This window comes from Nannobrachium achirus (assembly GCF_963921795.1).
Source record: "Nannobrachium achirus genome assembly, chromosome: 18".
Lineage (NCBI taxonomy): Eukaryota > Metazoa > Chordata > Actinopteri > Myctophiformes > Myctophidae > Nannobrachium > Nannobrachium achirus.
The window spans coordinates 18,192,525-18,215,006 of NC_137825.1; the positions used below are offsets into that span (position 1 = coordinate 18,192,525).

The 22,482-nt window shown below is 45.0% G+C and overlaps 1 protein-coding gene across 1 annotated transcript in view; it reads left to right on the top strand.

The window, feature by feature from the left end:
- Positions 1–1,324: 1,324 nt before the first annotated feature.
- The window catches only part of LOC308302733 (AMSH-like protease), a gene marked incomplete at both ends in the record, with an annotated part of 32,039 nt that continues 10,881 nt past the window's right edge, over positions 1,325–22,482 (top strand). Inside the window, 5 exons of the mRNA XM_080747019.1 lie at positions 1,325–1,354; positions 11,300–11,517; positions 18,114–18,189; positions 20,029–20,126; positions 22,118–22,325. Coding sequence (XP_080603145.1) covers positions 1,325–1,354; positions 11,300–11,517; positions 18,114–18,189; positions 20,029–20,126; positions 22,118–22,325 — 630 coding nt within the window. The remainder of the gene's footprint in view (positions 1,355–11,299; positions 11,518–18,113; positions 18,190–20,028; positions 20,127–22,117; positions 22,326–22,482) is intronic.

Genomic DNA, 22,482 nt, shown 5'->3' on the forward strand with positions numbered 1-22,482 from the left:
CGGCTGGGTTGGCATCTATGATAACAGGATTAGTGGAGATCTACTAGACACAGGGGCGTCACAAGGGGGGGAGTGGGACTGAGTTACCAGGGCCCAAGGTGGAGGCGCCTTGATTATTTTATATACTTTAGCTATTGAAAAATAGCAGATATACAAGCTCGAGCTTGTAGATCTGCTATTGCGGGCTTGTAGATCTTGTAGATCTGCTATTTTTTAAAAGTGAAATTGTGTGCAATTCTTTGAATATACTGTATATTTTTATTATATGTATTTTTTTAAACATTTGTAACTCAAATTTAGCTTCTGGGGGGCTCCCTGCTGGAACTAAATCTTTTGAGATGGGGATCCGTGTGCCAAATACATATCATTTTGGGGGTTCTTCATGTTTAAAACTTAGAGGTATTTGAAATATTCAAAGATTTTCAAGATTTTTCAAAAATAGCAGAGCTACAAGCTCGCAGCGCGGCACTCTCACGCGCTGTGAGCTTGTATAGCTGCTATTTTTCAATAGTTAAAGCACAAAATAATGCGTAATAAATCAGTCTAGTTCCCAGTCTAAATGGGTTAAACCCCCTCCCCCTATGAAGAACATTCATGGGGGGCCGCAGTGAATCCTTGTACCCAGGGCCCAGAATGTGGTGCGACACCCCTGACTAGACAGGATATATCTGTCTATCTTTCTCTGTCTCTCTCTTCATCCATGTCTCCCTCTCGCAACGCCACCCCCCCCCCCCCCCCCCTCTCTCTCTGTGTTAAATGGATATGAATCACTAGTTGAGGCCTGCTTCTTATGTAGTTACCTGTTGTTATAGCAACAGTGGAACAGTTAGTTTGTCACTAGGAGAATGCCCTGTACAATCACATTCTTATACTTCCCACTGGTAGCTGACCGGTACAATCACATTCTTATACTTCCCACTGGGAGCTGACCGGTACAAGCACATTCTTATACTGGTCATTGGGAGCTGATCAGTAGGTCTACAGATGCAGGGAAAATCACACGCATCCCCCAGAAAATGTTTGACAGGTGCAAGCAAACAATGAAGAAGAAAAAGATAGAATATCATTCTGCACCCTGTTTTAATTGCTTCCAACGCTAAAATGTATTGTACAACATTTTGACCAAAAACGTCTTTGTCAGGTACATCTGTCTGTCTAACTTTCAGACAGACTGTCTGTCTGTCTGTCTGTCTGTCTGTCTATTGATTCCTTGTTTTGTTTTTTGTTTGTCTCCCCTGCAGCAAGGCATCATGGGAGGTGGCAGATGGGCCCACCGGCTGTGACACACACACACACACACACACACACACACGTGTGATACGCCATGGAACAAGGCTTCAGCTTCAACACACTGGTGAGTAACATGTGCTTGCGTTTGTGTGCGCGCACATGCGTGTGTGCGTGTACTGTATACACACACACACACGCACACACAGACAGTGAAGTTCCTGAGCCAACATATATGGAAATACAAGCCAGAAAACGTTAATGTCGCTGGCCATGTTTATCATTGATTTATGGATGTATTGGTTAAAATTAATACTTTAAAATACTTGGGAACTGGAAAGAGGGGAGTCCCACTTTTTGTGTTGCGCCTTAAGGTTCCCATAGTCCGGTGCGTAACACTGGGCATAAAAGGCACGCATACAGACAGATGGCTACAATGGGTATAGAGGGTATGCACGTCCACTGGGACCCGCCCCCCCTAATCTAGACTGAGTGGCAAAACATTGAGCAGCTTGGAGCATTGGAGTTTGGAAGTGCTAGTTGCAAATCACTCAACGGTCCTGCATACCACCTGTTTCTAATTTGCACATAATGCAGGAGGCAGCAGGATGTTGTGTTGTAGAAAACGAGTGCTTCCAAACTCTGACACTTGGAACACACAGAATGTCTTTACAGAAAGTAGCTCATAACATGCCTATGGTGGATTTTTATGAAACAAAAACGTTGCAGATAGAAAGAGGATAATTCAAGCTTTCAGTACAGCCGCAATGTTGGTGAGTTAACTTTGATTAATACAATCAGATAGGACCTTTCTGTTTGGATGTATGGGCTGTCAATGGCAGAAATTAGTGTTTTGCCACTCAGTAGGCGTGTTCCCACACAACTTCCAGCAACAGTGATGTCACGCGCATACCCTCTATGGGTAGAATACAGGTCCACTCGCCAAATTTCCAACTCGCCAAATCAACTCGCTAGGACACCTCGCCAATGAGCAGGGTTGTCAACATTGGACTGTCAGTCCAGGAGAATCCAGGAGATGTATTTTTTAGGGGGTGCACGGAACTCCCCAACAGGGGTCTAGTGGTCCTTCCCCCAAAACTTCTTAACAGATATATTTTCCTGTGTTCTGTTGAATTTTGTGCATGTTTGATACTTTTATCAGGCTTGCTTTACTAGCATGGGTACAATTTCAGCCTTAAAATGCCAAATGTAGGTGTACAGATTTGATGACTGAAGCAAAGTAAGACATCCTTAATAATGACTTCTCATCTAGCTGTAATTGCCAATCATCCTGGCAAATCCAGGAGCATTGACAAGCCTGCCCAATGAGTGTGGACAATTTGGCGAGTTGGATTTTTGGCGAGAAGACCGGTTACCCAATGGGTATACTGTATGCCACCGGGTACCATGTGTATTTCATAACCAGAGGTCCACGAGTTCCCAATGGACATCGTTCCCAGAGACGGTATTGGCCTAGTAATCCAATTATTGCTACATGAAAAATGTATCAGTGGATCTAATGTAAATGTATGGTATTGTAGAAGTTGAAACCCTACGTTTCTGCTACGTTTTATGGTTTTGTGTGACATTGTTTGTATGATCAAGTACGAAAAGAAAACACAAAAGGTTCAAATTTGGAGATAAGAGGCTTCTTTCCCCCGACAGCGACGGTGTGCTATAACTGCACTGCAAGGCTATATAAGTGGTGGTTCAGTCCAGTGAACCTGCTTCTAGCAGCAGGCTACAGATGGAGCAGCTCTCCTGCCAGCTGATCTGTCCTCAGCCCACCACCGTACTGCTGCTGCTGGATCTGCACGCCAGCATTGGCATTCAGCTCTATGCCGTTCTCACACCCTCCACTGTCCCACAATGTGTCCTCCATGTCCATGACAAGTCCATCATGACACATGGCCATGTTATAAAACAGTGGTTCTCAACCTTTTCAGGCCGCAACCCCTCAAATATCAAATAATCCCCACCCACCCTGACGAGCACTCAAACTTTTTTTTCCTTTTTATAATAACCACTTGAACCCTAGTGTCCGAATTCTGAGAACTTTAGCCAAAAGTAGCAGATCGGCTATTTTTGGCAAAGAGCTTGGTGTAGAGGGGAAATGGAGCAGACTAAGTACAGAGTGAAAGGTCAAGTTTATTAAGTATTGACGGTTCAAGTGGTTAAATATCTGCAAACACGAATTGACATGAATCCAAAATACACTGATGATTGTGCTGTCAAACGATGAAACTATATGGAATCTATGAACAGGTTGTGGGGGTCCCTGCTTCATCTCTCTCAGCTAAGGGGTCCTTCGTCCTGAAAACGAAAGACCCCTGCCCTAGGATTATGTGCAACCCTCCTCGCCCTCTCCCATGAATACAGGTCAATTGTGTTCGCAAAAACGCTCGACAAAGCCGAAAAGACTACGATTTTATACGATTTTTATGAAATTATAACATTAAGAAAATAATTTATGGTATTTTTCTCTTTAAAACCTTGAAAATGTGTTTTCACAGTGATGCCAATAAATTAGGACTTAAAATGTACTATGTTAGTTCCATTGACTTGAGGAGAAAAACAATCGATTTGACTGATCATTAAAATGAACACGCTCTGAAAATGCACACAGCCCAATGAGCCAATGCTTTCAAGGTTTTCAAGTGGGCCCTGATGCATTAAAGGTTGGAACTAAGTGAAATGTGGATGGCTGGATAGAGGAATACATAGGAAAACCTTCGATATTCGATAACTTTGTTGAATACCTCCATATCGATATTACTCACAATATTAGTAAAAACTATTGCATTATATCGTTTTTAATGTTTTTCTGCTTTAGGTCCACTGCGTGCCTAACCCAAATAATGAATCCACATTGCACAGTACGCATAGAATAAAGAAATGAAATGCCTTATTTCAATTTCCCAACAATGGTTGTATTGAAATGACCACACCTGGTTACAGGCGGACTGCTCTTTTGCATGCATGTGCTATGTGCATGCATAGTGTGTCTGTTAATTAATTTGTCACATAAACCAATGGCTCATTTCAAGCCGTCTTCGTCGATACGTACAGTATACCTCATATGTTGATACTGTACCTCGATATAGGTAAATATTCCATATATTGCCCAGCCATGTATGAACAGTGGATAAAAAGATCATCTGAGTCCAGAGAGAGGAGATTTAAGGAAGGATGAAGTAAATGAAAGGGTTAAATGAATGTTGGGGGAACTAGAGCTGAGAGAGAGAGAGAGAGAGAGAGAGGGCGAGGCTGAGAGAGAGAGAGAGAGAGAGAGAGAGAGCTAAGAGAATACTAATGGAGCCAATAAAACTACACTGTGATCAGAGACTTCAGTTCAGAGAGGATACCACTTAATCCATTAGTGTTATCCAGTACTGCTTTCAAGATTCTTTCCAAAAAATGTTCAGAAATAGCAGATGTGTACAAGCTCACAGCGTGACACCAAGTGACGGGTTTGCACACTGTCGCCTGTAATGACGATGATGCCGGTTTGAAAGGGCCTCTCAGTCTGTGTGGAGTTTGCATGTTCTCCCCGTGTCTCCTAGAGCAGTGGTTCTCAACCTTTTCAGGCCGCGACCCCCCCCCCCCACCCTGACGAACATTAAGAGTTGAGGGATTACATTTTGATTAACACGGTTCTATTGTGAAAATAGCAGATCTACATGCTCACAACGCCCCACATTGTGAGTCATTGTGAGCATGTAGATCGGCTATTTTTCACAATTTCTAATAATTGACCAATGATTCATTTGTCATTTTAGAGGTATCAAAAAGTCCTTAAATTGTCACTTTAGAAATGTGCAGATACCCTCTATACACTACAAACTGGTTTGTTTACTGTTGAGAAAACAATGTTGCACATTAAGCTAATCATCTGGGGACCCTCCCAAATAATTTGGGGATCCCGACACACAGGTTGAGAACCACTGCCCTAGAGCAGGTACCCTCCTGGTCTCTCTACTGCCTCCCCCTGGTTAGCCGGGGTGCCTGATGGAGCGGAATGGAATAACGTGTTCCTTCTGCATGCTACGTCCTACCGGCAACTATATGCTGTATCTGACAACCCGGTCATTTACAATCTGAACATGAGTCATGGTAATGACTCATTACCACTAACTATAGCCGATCTACAAGCTCACAACAATGTTGCAATGCGATGTGTCGTGGGGCTTGTAGATCTGCTATTTTCACTACCTTTTATTACAAGTATTTGTTTCACCTCTTAATTAATGGATACCAATCTGTAATATTCTGAAAAACCTTTGAAATATTAATTTAAAACAAACGTAGGAAACAAAAACTAAAGGCATATTTGTTTGCGACCCACATTTAGGTCCCAAGACTCCCAACCCACTGTTTGGGAAAGAGTAGGTTAAACCCATAATAAATATTCAATAACACAATGTCATACAGTATACTCTACTCCTCTCTTCTGTTCAGGGACGTGCAGAGAATGTTAGGGAGGCAGGGGCTGACATTTCTAAAAGGGCCTTTTGGTGAAAATATCGAAAATGGCATACCTCCAAGCTCACAACGCGTCGCATCGCTTGGAGGTTGGCTATTTTCGGGGCTTGATACCACACCGAACCAAGCATAATCAAGTGAATGCTGGAGATGTGGCGTAACGGCATGGATTTCTACACAGAGAGGGCAATTCTTTTCAACATGAGATGCTTCATTCAAGTTCAGGAGAGTTTGGGCCTGGGCCACAGGGTAGTGGTCCAGGCACCTAGGCTGGTAATCCAGACCAGCCTTGCAGCGTCGCTGGTTCGAGTCCTGATCCTGACGACCTTTGCTGCGTGTCACCCCCCCCATCTCTCTCCCCGTTTCCTGTCAGCCTACTTTATAACTATCAATGAAGGCAGAAAAAGCCCTAAAAAATATTTAAAAAAAAAAAGGTTCAGGAGAGTTTGGACAATACAAGGCAATTCTCTTGAATGCTGCCTTCAGGTATGGCATGGAAAGAGGGCGTTTTCATTTCTTTCACCAAAGTAAAAACTGCATTCATTAGTCTGGAGAGGGCACTTTTAACAGACCGATAAAGGGGCAGGGTCTCAAGCCCCCTTTGATGTCTATGTGTGCACGTGCCTGCTTCTGTTCATTTTCCCCTTCACCCCCTCTCTCTCTCTCCTCTCTCTTGCCCTCCATCATGATCGTCTTTCAACCATCGCTCCACCTTCCTCATCCATCCATCCATTCATCCACTCCTCTATCCATTCATCACATCCCCTCTTTCCTCAGAGGAGGAGGGAGCGGATGTCTTCTCCTCTTTTTGCTGAATAGAGGAGGACACACACACACGCACACGCACACGCACGCACGCACGCACACACACACACACACACACACACACACACACACACACACACACACACACACACACACACACACACACACACACACACACACACACACACACACACACCCCAGTGAATAGCGAATAGAGGAGCACTTATCTCCCTCTGAGGGCAGATGTACAGATGAACTCCTACAGGGAGAGGGAGAGAGAGATGTTCAAGATAAAGCTACAGTCCATACCAGGGGTCTTCAATGTTTTCAGGACAAGGACCCCTTAGTTGAGAGAGAGAGTTGAAGCAGGGACCCCCACAACCTGTTCATAGATTCCATATACTGTAGTTTCATTGTTTGTCAAGATGGTGCAAGCACACGTGTATGTGTGCTTGCACACAGGGTGTGTGTGATGCGTCAGTGCAGTAGTACTGGGTAGAAGTGCTTGTAGTTTAGTGCATGCTGCATGCTGCCCCTGCTTGCTACTTTTGCTTTCAGCTACTGCCGCCGGCTAGCCCTCCTTGCGGGGGGTGAACAGAGGAGCCGAGTGAGTAAGTCTCCTCTTGCCGGTACACAGCCTCTCCACCGCCAAGACTCTTGCAGTGCCTCCTCGTGGCTACACACGGATACTGGGACCTCGTGGTCCCAGGCTAAACTGTAGGGGATCGGGGAGCAGCAGTGGGCCCCATAGGTGAGGTGCGCAGGCCCACCGGCGTGTGGACATGCCCTAGCGCCTTGCCAACCACTGCCCCAACTATGGGTTAAATAGCACCACTGCCTAGTGGGCCCCCGGGAGAGGAAGCTAAGGGAGTCAACCCCTACAGAAAAATCAATCCCCTTTGGGTTGGCGTCAGGAAGGGCATCCGGCTGCAAAAAAATTTGCTCCAAATATTCTTGATATGGCTGGACAAACACAAAAGAGGCGGGGTACAGCCTTAAGTACCCCGTGGGCATTTTCATCAGCCTACGACAAAAAGAATGATGAAGAAGGAGGCCACACCGCAGGTGGATTACATCCAGGAGATGCCGGCCATCGGCCCGATGGACTGCGGGGTGGTCGGAAGCGGAACAGAGAGGAGCAGGAGGTGTGTGTCAGAGTGGCTACATGGAACATCGGTAGCATGTCGCGTCGGTCAGGGGAGGTGGTAGAGGCTCTACACAGGAGAAGGGTGGATATCTGCTGTGTTCAGGAGTCAAGATGGAAGGGTGGAAGTGCAAGGATGCTTGGCCTGATCGGTAGAAGGTACAAGTTCTTTTGGCAAGGCTGCAATGAAGGGACAGGTGGTGTTGGAGTACTTATCGCTGAAAAGTGGATAGATCAAGTGTTAAGTGTCAGTAGGGTTAATGAGCGGATCCTCTTTGTGAAGATGATTATTGGGAAGCGCCTGACACATTTTATCTCAATCTATGCCCCCCAAGTTGGCAGATGTGCAGACGAGAAGGATGCGTTCTGGGACAAGGCCATCATGGTGTTAGCCGGGATCCCCCAGGATGAGGCTATTATCCTTGGGGGTGACCTGAATGGACACGTGGGGAGGGAGTCAGGTGGCTTCGATGGAGTCCATGGTGGACAGGGTTATGGCACACGGAATCCAGAGGGAGAGAGGATTCTGGAGTTTGGAGATGCACTGGAGCTGGTGGTGTGCAACACGTTTTTCAAGAAGGATGAAACCAAACTAGTAACATACAGTTCGGGCGGCTGCAAGAGCACGATAGATTACATCATGGTCAGAAAGGAGGACCGCGTCCTGGTCAGGAATGTCAAGGCTATTCCTGGAGAAGAGTGTGTGTCTCAGCACCGCCTAGTCATCGGAGATCTAGCTCTGCGAGTTAAGAAGGTGGGGGCGAAAAAGCATCTGCCCAAGTTGAAGGTGTGGAAACTACAGAAGGTAGAAAGTCAAAAGGAGTTTCAGGAGAAGATTGAGCAAAGAGCAGTGGAAGTGGAGGAAGCGATGGAGTCAGGAGACGTGGACGGCAAGTGGCAGGCAATGAAGAAGGCTCTGCTGGAAGCAACAGAGGAGGTGTGTGGGTGGTCAAGGGGTGAGGCGAGACAAAGAGAGACGTGGTGGTGGAATGACACCGTTGAAAGAGCAGTGAATGAGAAGAGGCGTTGCCATAAAGTATGGAAGAGATCTAGAGATGAGGCAGACAGAGTACGCTATGTAGAAGCAAAGAGGGTGTCATGGACAGCAGTATGGGAGGCTCAAGAGATGAAAAGGAAAGAATTTGCAAGTGAGCTGGAAAGTGAGAGAGGGCAAAAGAGCTTCTTCAAGATAGCAAAGCAGATGGTGAAGGATAGGCGGGATGTAACCGGTGCAAGCTGTGTGAAGGATGAGGATGGTAACATTGTGACAGACAGCAGAGGAGTGAAGGAAGTATGGCGAAAGTACATGGAGAGGCTGCTGAATGTGGAGAATGACTGGGATGGAGAGGTGGGATGTGACATAGTGGAGGGTGAATGCTGCCCAATCATGCCAACAGAAGTGGTGAAAGCCCTGAAAGCCATGAAAGAGGGAAAGGCGGCTGGACCATCTGGAGTGGTGGCAGAGATGCTAAAGGTGGCAGGGGATGTCGGTGTGCAGTGGATGACTGACCTGTGTAACAGTGTCGTGGCTGAAGGGCACATTCCAGAAGACTGGACAAAAAGCATCCTGGTGCCACTATTCAAGGGGAAGGGTGACCCACTAGCATGCGGGTCATATAGGGCAATTAAGCTGCTGGAGCATGGAATGAAAGTGCTAGAGAGGGTGTTGGAAAGGAGGGTGAGGACACAGGCAGAGGTGGATGAGATGCAGTTTGGCTTCATGCCCGGTAAAGGTACAACAGATGCAATCTTTGTCACCCGACAGATGCAGGAGAAACATCAGGAGAAGAGGAAGAGGTTGTACTTTGCTTTTGTCGACCTGGAAAAAGCATTGCAAGAGAGGTAGTGAGGTGGGCCCTAAGGAAGTCTGGAGTGGAGGAGGGACTGGTCAAGGTGGTTATGGCTCTTTACAGCAGAGCACGCACAGTAGTTCGAACGGGAACAGGAGACAGTGATGGGTTCGAAGTGAGGGTGGGTGTCCATCAGGGATCAGTGCTCAGCCCATTGCTGTTCGCTATTGTGATGGATGTGGTATCGAGGGAAGTGAGGGGTGGACTACCATGGGAGCTTCTCTATGCAGATGACCTGGTACTGATGGCCCACACCAGAGAAGACCTAGCAGAGAGGCTTGCGGCCTGGAGGACATGCCTGGAAGTGAAAGGGATGAAGGTGAATGCGGATAAGTCAAAGGTCATGGTTGGTGGTGCTGGCCTGGGAGTTATACCGCAGTCAGGAGCATGGCCATGTGGAGTCTGTGGGAAGGGAGTTCAAGCAAACTGTGCGGGGGCTGTCAGAAATGGGTCCATCGAAGATGCAGTGGTGTAAAAGGCAGCCTGAAAGCTGCAATTGCAACATTCCAGTGCAAGCGGTGCAGGGGAGAAGTCCCACAACCAGATGCAGCCGAGCAAGAGGGGCTTGAAGTGGACGGGGAGACGTATGCGGTGGTGGACAGTTTCTGCTACCTGGGAGACATGCTGAACGCTGATGGGGGGGTGGACCTAGCGGTGACCACAAGGGTGAGAAGTGGGTGGAAGAAGTTCAGGGAACTCATGCCATTTTTAACATCCAAGGCCCCATCCCTGAAGATGAAAGGGCAAGTGTACTCAGCCTGCGTCAGAAGTGGCATGACGTACGGAAGCGAGACATGGGCCCTGAAGGTGGAGCATGAAGACAAGCTGAACAGAGCAGAGATGAGGATGATTAGATGGATGTGTGGCGTGTCACTCAGGGACAGAAAGAGCAGTGCAGAGCTGAGACAGAAGATGGGAGTGGAGGCTATTGCGGATGTGGTGAGGAGAGGCAGACTGCGATGGTACGGACACGTTGTAAGGAAGGAAGAAAATGATTGGGTGAAGAAAGTGATGTCGTTTAACGTAGAGGGGACAAGACCCAGTGGCCGGCCTAAGAAGACCTGGCAGACGACCGTGGTGGCTGACATGAAGGCACTCGGCATCGACCATGAGGTGGCCATGGACCGTTCCCGGTGGAGGAGAGCCATATCGAGAAGCCAGTCCAACCCAGCGGTGCCTGGAAAGCGGACTTAAAACAGATGATGAACCATCAGTGTATTTTGGATTCATGTCAATTTATGTTTTCAGATATTTAAAGGAGGACTTTGCCACTTTTCAACCTATCTTCATATAATAGGTCCTCACTAATGTTCATAATAAAATAGCACAATTTTTTTCTACTCCAAGTCTCTTAGGAGAGCTGTGGGAAGTTCAGAAATCCATAGTCTTGTGACATCATCATTTTCCAAAATAAATAAAAATCTATATTTTTGAAAAGAATATTTAGATTTTTATTATCACGAGAACAATGGCTTCCACTTTAACATCACAACTTTTCAGGAATAGAAAGCCTGCATTTTCTATTAGCTTGGTTCTCAATCGATGATATCACAAGACGATGGGTTTCTGAACTGCCCACAGCCCACAAAAAACTACTATAAAAAACTATTTTTTAGTGAGGACCAATTATATGAAGACAGGTTGAAAAGTGGTGAAGTCCTCCTTTAACCACTTGAACCGTCAATACTTAATAAACTTGACCTTTCACTCTGTACTTAGTCTGCTCTTTTTCCCCGCGATAATATCGTGTAAAAAAAATCACAATTTCTTTTGTCACGATAATAATGATATGACATTTTCATATCGTCCCCCGTCCCCTGCTCCCCCACAGAAGAAGCTGGCAGCGGAACCGGAGTACACGGACGTGTCCGTGTCGGTGGTGGAGCGCGTGCGCGCGCTGGGGAAGATGGCGTGCAGCGTGGACATCAACGAGGACGTCACGCCGCGTCGCTACTTCCGCTCCGGGGTGGAGATGGAGAGGATGGCCGCCGTCTACCTGGAGGAGGGCAGCCTGGAGAACGCCTTCGTCCTCTACAACAAGTTCATCACGTGAGAAGAACACACACTCTGACTAGGGCATTCACTAAATATTCCAATATCAAAGTCACTATTCGACGCTGTTCATCGAAGTCGAATATTCGTTTTTTTTTTTCTTTTTCATTGCCCCTGGTTGATGAATTTGTTAATGCTCTATACCAGGGGTTCTCAAACCTTTTTAGGCTCTGCCTGTGACATCCAAAATAGACATATTTGAACTGGGGACCCCCACCCTGACAAGCACAAGGAATTGTAGGTATTACATTTAATGTGACTCGGTTCCACAGATAAATATTGTGAACATAGCAGATCTACATGCTCACGTTGCGAGGCGTTGTGAGTTGTGTAGATCGGCTATTTTCACAATGTTTGCCTTTTGCTTACTTAATATTTGACAGTTTAGCCAGTCCTGTCGAATATTCGACTATTTGAATACTTTGAGGTCGAATAATTTGGATACTAAAAATCACTATAGAGCATCGCAGCGGAAGTGGATTCCTGGGGTCACTTAATATTCCCCATTCATTTTCGCCATAGACTTTTACAAAAATATTTATAACAATTATGTTAAGCCTCGAACCAAGCCATCCAGGATGGAGGTGAATCATGACCATATAACCTTTTTTTCCTATGAAAAGAACATTTTGAAAAGCGCTAAACAAAGGGTAGTTATTAAATGTAGTATATCAAATAATGTAATATTAAAATATGTTTTCACATAGGATCAAAGGTTATATGGTCATGATTCACCTCCATCCTGGATGGCTTGGTTCGAGGCTTAACACATATGGTGCCAACCCCGAGTTTCCCGAGTTTGATTTCAAATAGACCGCTGTGCCAACCCCGAGTTTCCCGAGTTTGGGTTTAATTACTTAATTAGGTTAATTACACTCTCCCCCATCTCATGACAAATTTTGGTGCTTCTGTGATAAAAAATAAGTCAGAAATCACATATTCAACAAGTGATGTGACCAAAAACAAAGACAAATGCTTCCCATGAACCACAATATTGCTATATATGGCTCAAATGGCTCATATATCAAAATTCATTACTCGCTCTAAACCAGAAATGCCTTTCAGAGCGTCAGGCTAGACAATTACACCTTTATTACACACGATGGCGCCATTGTCAGATTAGTGGACGCCCTGTTGTGTGAAACCAATGGAATGAAGCCATGGTGTGTTTCCCCCAGGTCAAAACAACTACTTGTGTTCATCATCCACGGTGGATGATGATCCACCGCAAACTCAGCCCCTGCCTATCGTTACAATATTCTGCAGCTTCATCATCATCACATCAAACTATAGTGGGTCGCTGTAATTTCGGCTTCATCACAACGTCACCTATCAAAGATGGCGACGCCTGGACTATCTATTTTACTGATCATCATCATCATCACAAATAACTCTAGTCTATCACGGGCTGCTGTGCAGCTGGAATTAGTCGGTAGCGGTGACAAACAACATATTCTTCATCATCGTCATCACAACTAACTCTAGTGCTATCACGGGCTGCTGTGAATGTCCTGGCATTAGTGGGTCACTGTGACAAACATTTTCTACTTCATCAGTCATCACAACAATGTCAAAAGACGGTGGCGCTACAGCAGCAGCTAGACAATCTACTTTTGCGTTCCTTCGACCCTGGAATACAAAACAAACAGCCACGATCAAAGGAAGAATCCATCGCCTGAACCTATATAATGGAGTCTAAAACATACCTGTTTGAGCGAGTTGTAGTCGGACATTTGTCACAGAAGTCTGGTTCCAACTTCAAATACGGAGGTAATCCGACTCAGCGCAACACCGCGACCGCGGGTTGACCCACTGAGCCCTGGACGAGTGGACATGATGATCGAGCCCTATACAGCCAATACAGCATTCTGCTCCGAGGCCTGACACTGAGTCGGCGGTTTCTGTGAGCCAGAACCGGAGCCAGAACCACCAGAGGCGGACCCGGTCGCTTCTCCCCAGCTGGACCGTCCCCGCAGCCCACACACAGGCCCCGTCGTGAACGTGCCAAACCAGCAGCTCGTTAGGTAAATGTTTCTTTCTTTCTCCCCCCCCCCCCCCCCCTTCTGTTTCTGAAGTTGTATTTGTATCGCGAACTGCCGGTATAGTAGTGATCCACGATTACATTTACATTTAGAATGTATCTATTCAATCATTCACAGATGTCGGAGAGTCCATTCAGCTCTCAGAATATATATATATATATATATATATATATATATATATATATATATATATATATATATATATATATAGCCTATATATAATCGTCAGATGAATCAATGTATGTTTTATAATCTAAGTTGCTCTGGGTAGGATAAATGTGTCTTCTAAACCCCTAAAACTTTTAGGTTAAAGGTGTAAATTGATTTGTGCTTTTTTCCCCCTCCCATCTGTTATTTATTTAGACTCAGAATCAGACGATACTGTTGGAGATAATGATGATGACCATCATGTGTCACGTGATGCCCCTGAAGGTAAGATTATTGTTTAGTAAACGGTTATTGTGGTTTGTGTGTGTGTGTGAGAGAGAGAGAGAGAGAGAGAGAGAAAGAGGGAGGGAGGAGAGAAATGAAGGAGAGAGAGAGAGAGGGAGGGAGGGATAGAAAGAAAATGTATTGTGTGTGTGTGTGTGTGTGTGTGTGTGTGTGTGTGTGTGTGTGTGTGTGTGTGTGTGTGTGTGTGTGTGTGTGTGTGTGTGTGTGTGAGAGAGAGAGAAAGAGGGAGGGAGGAGAGAAATGAAGGAGAGAGAGAGAGAGGGAGGGAGGGATAGAAAGAAAATGTATTGTGTGTGTGTGTGTGTGTGTGTGTGTGTGTGTGTGTGTGTGTGTGTGTGTGTGTGTGTGTGTGTGTGTGTGTGTGTGTGTGTGTGTGTGTGTGTGTGTGTGTGTGTGAAAGAGAGAGAGGGCGGGAGGGATAGGGAGAGAGAAAGAGGGAGGGAGGAGAGAAATGAAGGAGAGAGAGGGAGGGAGGGATAGAAAGAAAGTGTGTGTGTGTGTGTGTGTGTGTGTGTGTGTGTGTGTGTGTGTGTGTGTGTGTGTGTGTGTGTGTGTGTGTGTGTGTGTGTGTGTGTGTGTGTGTGTGTGTGTGTGTGTGTGTGTGTGTGTGTGTGTGTGTGTGTGTGCGTGTGAGACACATTGTATTGTAAATGGATTTTATTTTTCTATATTTATAGGTAGTGGTTCGTGCAGAGGAGCCTACTGACTTCCCTTTGGAGAACTGAAAACTTCCTTGCCCGCTGTTTCTGACCGGCCTCATCTCAACTCACACGTGCACGCACGCAGCCTCTGAACTGTGAACATGCACACGCACGCAGCCTCTGAACTGTGAACACGCACGCAGCCTCTGAACTGTGAACACGCACGCAGCCTCTGAACTGTGAACATGCACACGAGCACGCATGCAGACTCTGAACTGTGAACGTGCACACATACAGGCGCACGCATGCACGTGCGCACACGCACAATGTGAGAAACAATGTGAACAAGCCAGAGAAACACTGAACTAGCAAGAATACACTTGATTGAAAACGGTAAAGAAACAAAATAAAAAACACTTATTTGTCTTATTCTTTTGTATTTCTTTGAAGGAAAAATACTGTAAATACAATATTGAAGTCATTGAAGTCAAAGCTAAAAAGATCAAGTGAGTTTTCAGCCTGATACAGTATCATTCACTAAAAGCTGTTTTTCTCAAAACAAGGTCTAAAAAGGGGTCATTTTTGTCCGCTTTTTTTTTTTTGTCTGGCCTATAAATACAGAAGCGAACATCGTAGAAACATGGTTCTTGGACCGGGTGAAACTAGAGAATCTCCTCTTTCATTCGGTGTGTTGTGTGATTTTGTCACGATAAAACTGAATGCTGAGGCTGTCTTCGAAGTTGGTCAAAAACATGGCAAGAGCACAGTACAGACAGAAATAAGCCATGGCAACAGATGTGTTAACATAATTGTTATAAATATTTTTGTAAAAGTCTATGGCGAAAATGAATGGGGAATATTAAGTGACCCCAGGAATCAACTTCCGCTGCGACGCTCTATTCGTGAATGCCCTAACTCTGACACACTTTGATTGGTTCTCTGCTCGGTTTGCAAAAGGTCCTGCAGTACGATCATACAATGGTGCTAAAAGGAGCCATATAAGGGCTTGTTTCCATTGTGGTCCCAACTCCTATTATTAGTATTCAATTCATCAAGACATTTAAAGACATACAATAAATAACATACAAGAAGTCATCAGTACTAGGAGCAATACAAGTATATGTACAGAAAACATTGGGTCATTTCTGGTGGCTTAGAAGAGTTGACTAGGAGCAGTTGCAAATTGCAGGCAGGTCCTCTTTTTTGTGTTTTTGAAGGGGGGTATAGTTAGCCTCGTAAACCAGACTCTTCCCTCAGATTCGAACAGAAGATGGGAGGAGTCAGTTTACTAGGCTAGGATATAGTGACTTGTAGGGAGTCACACTTTTTGATGGCTGCATGGTGGCAGGGGTTTCGCACCAAATTCTGGGCCCTTGGTACAAGGATCCACTCACATTTTGTGCTTTAACTATTGAAAAATAGCAGATATACAATTTCACAACATGGCACTCGGTGCCGCACTGCAATCTGATTGCAGATCTGCTATTTTTGAAAAATCATGTAGATCTGTGCAAGTCTTTGAATATTTCAAATCCTTCTAAGGTTTTTTGAAAAACCTATGTTCCTATGTCAGTTGTGCTCAAACCTTTTCATGTGAAGTACCCCCGGCCCCAATATGTATTGAGCTGAAAATTGAAATATTTTGTTCCAGGGAGCCCCTACAGAAGCAAAATTTGAGTTACAAACGTTTGCTTAAAAGTATATTAAGATTTGCACACATTTTCAGGACTTTTCAAAAATAGCAGATCTACTGCTCGAGTGCCGCGCTATGAGCTTGTATATCTGCTATTTCTCAATAGCTAAAGTATAAAACAATTAACCCATTTAGGCTTAGAATTATTGAAAATAGCAGATATACAAGCTCACAGAGTGCCGCGCTGCGAGCTTGTAGATCTGCTATTTTTTTTCTTTTTTTTAAGTTGTGAAAATGTGTGCAAATCTTCGAATATATGTATTTTCTTAAGCAAACGTTTGTAACTAAAATTTTGCTTCTGGGTGGTCCCTGGAACTAAATATTTTGAGATGGGGGTCCGTGGACAAATACATTTCAGTTTGGGGGTCCTTCACATGAAAATGTTAGAGAACCACTGACATAGTAGTCTCCTTTTCTTTGACGATGGCTGGCCAGATTGTTGACATAGAAACATAGGTTTTACAAAAAACCTTAGAAGGATTCAAAAAGACAGAAGACAGAATCGGCTCAAAATTCTAATTTTCACAATTTTTCAAAAATAGCAGATCTACAAGCTTGCAGCGCGGCACTCCAGATCTACAAGCTCGCAGCGCGGCACTTGGTGCCGCGCTGTGAGCTTGTATATCTGCTATTTTTCAATAGTTAAAGCATAAAATAATGATACAGAATAATGTGTACCCATTCTAAATGGGTTAAGGCCCCTCCACCTTGGGCCCTCGTAACTCAGTCCCACTTTTCCCCCCCCTTGTGACACCCTTGGGTGATGGCAGAACATTCCACATTCTGGTGGCATAACATTTGAGGGGGGGGGGGGGGGGAGACCAGCGGAGCTCCCTCTGGTGGTGTGTCTTTGGGGGTGCAGTCTCACGTTATTGAAATCGTTTGCCTGGTACATGGGAGTAAATTGAAGACGTAAGCCATTTACCACGAGAGGGAGTGGGTTGTTGGCTGATTTACCACTGTTTCAGGGTTGTGGCACGAGGCGAAGCCGAGTGCCAAACAACCCATGCCAAACAACCCATGAGCCAACTCAAGGTTGTTGACTGATTTACCACTGTTTTAAGCCAATCCAGTATCTGAACATGTGACCACAGAAAGTGGTAGAACAGGCAATTTACAATTTAGGCATTTAGCAGACTCTCTTAATCCAGAGCGACTTAGAATAAGCAAGGTAATACATCAATACAATAAGCAAGACATCAACACATCAACATCAATACATCAAATGCATGGAAAATAATAATAATAATTATTATTGTAACGTAGGCAGACCAAGCACCTAATCAGTAAAGCACTTTATATAAAACCTAAAAATGCCATCTAGCTTTCATGTATGGTCTTTGAGGGTAGGCGAGTGCTACGGTAAGGCCCGTTGAAAGTTGCTCTACCCTGTCCTCTACCCTGTCTGATCTGTGTGTCTGTCTGTGTAATCTGTATGTCTGTCTGCTCTACCTGTGTCTGTCTGCTCTGTGCTGTATGTCTGTCTGCTCTGTGCTGTATGTCTGTCTGCCCGCTCTGCTCATCTGCCTGCTCTATTTGATATCATCTGTCTGTCTACTCTATTCTTATCTGTCTCCTCTCTCTCTACAATAGGTTTATAATTGGTAATAGTCGCTGTGCATTATTACATTATCTGACAGATTTTGTCTGCTAACTCTCTCTCTGTGTGTGTGTGTGTGTGTGTGTGTGTGTGTGTGTGTGTGTGTGTGTGTGTGTGTGTGTGTGTGTGTGTGTGTGTTTGTGCCTGTGCATGTGTGCGAGCAGTCTGTTCGTAGAGAAGTTGCCTCGACACAGAGACTACCAGCAGTGTAATGTTCCAGAGAAGCAGCTCATCATGAAGGTACGTACAGTCACTGTTCAAACCTAGTATATCATCATGAAGGTACATACTGTACAGTAGGGCATTCACCAAATATTCGAATATCAAAGTCACTATTCGACGTTGTTCACCGATGTCGAATATTCGCTTATTTTTTTATTTTTTTATTGATTTCTCTTTAAAAAATATATAGTTTATAAAGCTTGGCTAGATAGGAAGTCATAAGAATGAGTTGTCAATGCCCCTGGTGGATTCATTTTTTAATGCTTTATACCTGGGGTTCTCAAAACATTTTAGGCCGTGACCCCCAAAATAAACATATTTGAACTGGGGACCCCCACCCTGAAAAGCACTTGGAACTTTAGGTATTACATTTAATGTGACTCGGTTCCACAGATAAATATTGTGAAAATAGCAGATCTACATGCTCACAGATTGGCTATTTTCACAATGTTCGCCTCTTGCTTACTTAATATTTGACAGTTTGGCCAGTCCTGTCGAATATTCGACTATTCGAATACTTTGAGGTCGAATAATCCGAATACTAAAAATCACTATTAGTGAATGCCCTACTGTTCAGTCACTGTTCAAACCTAGTATATTGTTGCTGTCAGAAAGAAACCTCCTATCTCCATAGTTTAACCTTTTGTGTTTATTTGTAAATACATGTCCTACTTGATCATACTACAGCGTCACACAAAAGCATCAAAAGTCGCAGATCTATAAGCTCGAAACGTGGTGCGAAACGTGGCACGAAGCGATGCGTATATATAAAAACTAAGCACAAAAAGTAAGGAAACTTGATTCGTTCCATTATATCTCCCCTTTAATAATACCAATTGGCATAGAGTTTTATATAATTTTTATCGTTGATTAGTCACCTTCACAACGAGGTACAGCTTGTAAGAATTTGGCATTCGTGGAATGAGCAGCACAGCCAAACACCGTCAAAATGGCCTGGCAGGCCTGCAATAGTGTTCTGTTTGTATTCACCTTAGTTGCTTGGTGCATTGAATGATTGCACTCTCCCACAGTAATAAGGAAAAGAAAAAACAACACATATTGGCCATTTTTACACTTTGTTCATTTTAAGCTCAGTTTCAGGGAAGCCCAAAACGAGAGTGAATGCCTGCAGAACAGTATTGCAGGCCATTTTTGGTAAATCTTTGGTCAGCGCTACCCACACGTTTGGCTGTGTAGCTCATGCCTCGAATGCCTGATGCTTACAACCTGTACCTTGTTGTAAAGGTGACTAATCAATGATGAAAATGATATAAAACACAATACAAATTCGTATTATTAAAGGGGATTTATAATGGACCAAAATCAAGTTTCCTTACATAACATAATCTCAACTCAAATCAAATAGCTCATCCTTCCACTCAACTCTGTTTCACCAAACACTTTTTTTTACCAACAGTGTTTTAATAACAGCCTTTGCACACAAGTCATTAGTGATGTTATTAAAGCAACACAATCACATTTAATTTCCCGCATGAAAGAAGTTCGCCACCAAAACCCCGAAGCCTAAATGTATGCTTCAGTGAAGAAGACATGGGACACGTTGATCCTCACCAAAATAACATGTATTTTATTTTTGTCTTTCACACGCCAAGTTTGAAAGTTTACAAGTTTGGTCGTACCAAGATGTTCTTCCGGGCGGGTCAGGTGGCCTACCTGGAGAAGTTCCGCGTGGAACTTGAACTAACGCCTTTTGCCTCCGTCTATCTCTTTATCTCTATTGCTTTCTCTGTCACTTTCTGTCTCGCTCTCGCCTTCATTCTCTGTCGCTTTCTCTCTGTTTCTCTATATCACTCTGTTTCTCTGCCCCTCTCTCTCTCTCTCTCTCTCGCTCTTCAGAAACTTCAAGAGGTGGCGTTTCCTCGTAAGGAGGAACTGAAAAGGCTGCTGCAGGAGAAATATAACAGGGAACACACAGAATACCTCAGAGCTCAGGTGTGTGTGTGTGTGTGTGTGTGTGTGTGTGTGTGTGTGTGTGTGTGTGTGTGTGTGTGTGTGTGTGTGTGTGTGTGTGTGTGTGTGTGTGTGTGTGTGTGTGTGTGTGTGTGTGTGTGTGTGTGTGTGTGCTCGCGCATATCTGCGGGAAGTACTATTGACCCCAGGGGGTGTGGGACCTGCACACAACCCCCCGTTTCTTCCCCTACCCCATTCCCATTACAACAGGGGGCCCGGGACCCCTAGAGCAGGGGTTCCCAAACTTTTTGTCTCAGGGCACCCCATAAATATTGCTTTAATCCGAGGCACCCCTACATTATAATTTTCACTCCCAGCACCTTATATTTATAGCATATCATCATTGTCGGGTGGAAACCTTGTATATCCAAAACCGTTTTGTATTTATCATCTATACAATGTACTGAACTAGTGAAAACAGCAGATCTACAAGCACAAATAAATCCCAATAAATCCCAAATATTATCAAATGATCTCACGGCATCCCTGGACTGCCGTCGCGGCACCCCAGGGTGCCCCGTCACCTACTTTGAAAACTCCTGCCCTAGAGGATCCTCAGAGTTACTACAGGGGGTCCTCCAAATCTTGGTGTGATGGAAACCTTTTTTTCTCCTTTTTTATATGAACCCCTTGAACTCTAGCGTCCATATTCAGAGAACTTTAGCCAAAAATAGCAAATCTGCAAGCTCACAGCGCGTTGTGAGCTAACAGTTTTGGACGTCCAGCTTTCCACCCTGGGACCTGGGGGGTGGGCCCAGGTCCCCCCCAGATCTGATGGCAGATCTCGTGAACGTCCTATACGTCCTATACGTTGCTATATTCGGTCATGATGTCAGATGTCATAGACGTCACGGGGCGTGGTTAGCGTTTCGCCTCACAGCTAGAAGGTCCTGGGTTCAATTCCCGCCAGGGGATGCTGTGGGCGCTGGGGGTGTGTTCCTCCCTCCGCATCATCAGCACCTACACACTAGGTGGGGTTGGCGATAGGGCCTTTCTGTGTGGAGTTTGCATGTTCTCCCCATGTCTCCTAGGGTAGATGCCCTCACAAAAACATGCAGTAGTCCTGGTTTCTATACTACCTCCCCCTAGCCAGCCAGGTGCTCCCCAATTCCCCTGGCATGGCAGGGGGAGAGCGGAAACCAGGACTACAGGTTAGGTAGTTGGCACTGGGTGAGAAAATGGGTTGCAAAACCGTGGGATGAAAATTATATATAAAAAAAAAAAAAAAAGATGTCATAGACGTCATAGGACTTTCACATAACGAATAACTGAGTAAGCATGTTTGGGCTCTCACAGCATATCTGCATATACATGGATCTCCATATATGGGTACCAGGGATCTCCATATATGGTTAACTGGTCCGATAAACATCACTGGCCAGATGGCCAAGACATGGCGCAACCTCGCCCTTAGGTCGCATGTCGCCCTGAGGCGGGTTTACTAGTACTGTATATATACTATGGAATGGATTGTGCGGCGGCGATTGGGTAATATTTACGGTAGTTGTAGTGAGTGACCAAGAGGGTAAAGATTGGTTTCTGTATTCTATCTTTACAGTATTTTATAAAAATGTTATTGTTTGTCACAAACACACAGAACAACAGCAAGACATGTAAAATGACAAAATAAAATATAAACACAAGTTTGAACAATGGTCTTGCTTTACAGTATGCTAGAGGCGTTGTGAGCTTGTAGATCGGCTATTTTTGGCTAAAGTTCTCAGAATTTGGACGCTAGGGTTCAAGTGGTTAATATAAAAAAAGGAGAAAAAAAGTTTCTGTCACACAAAGATTTGGAGGACCCCCTGTAGTAACTCTGAGGACCCCCTAGGGGTCCTGGACCCCCTGTTGAAGACCCCTGGATTAGAGGCTCTGTTGATTGACGCGTGTGTTCCGTTTCTGCACAGAGCCATTCAGGGTTGGTGGATGGGTGTGGCCAACAGCTCCAGCATCTCTCCCTATTGGACGAGGACAGACAGCGTGCCTCGCCATTGGACGAGGACAGACAGCGTCTCTCCCTATTGGAGGCGGAGAGACGGCGTCTCTCCCTATTGGAGGAGGAGAGGCAGAGGGTGGCGTCTCTGCGGCGGGCGCAAATCGAATCGGAACAGTTCCGCTACTTCGAGGACCAGTTGCGGCGCCAGGAGCTGGCCAATAGGAGAGACGAGGAGGCGGGGCAAAAGGTGTGTTAAAGCAGCGGTTCTCAACCTGGGGGTCGGGACCCCCAGCGGGGTCCCCAAATTAGTTTGCCAGTCAAGGAGTGTGTGTGCAAAATTTGGCATGGATGGAGGCAACGGTTGTGGAGATATGAGCAGGGCAAAAGTGTGACTCACTGACTCA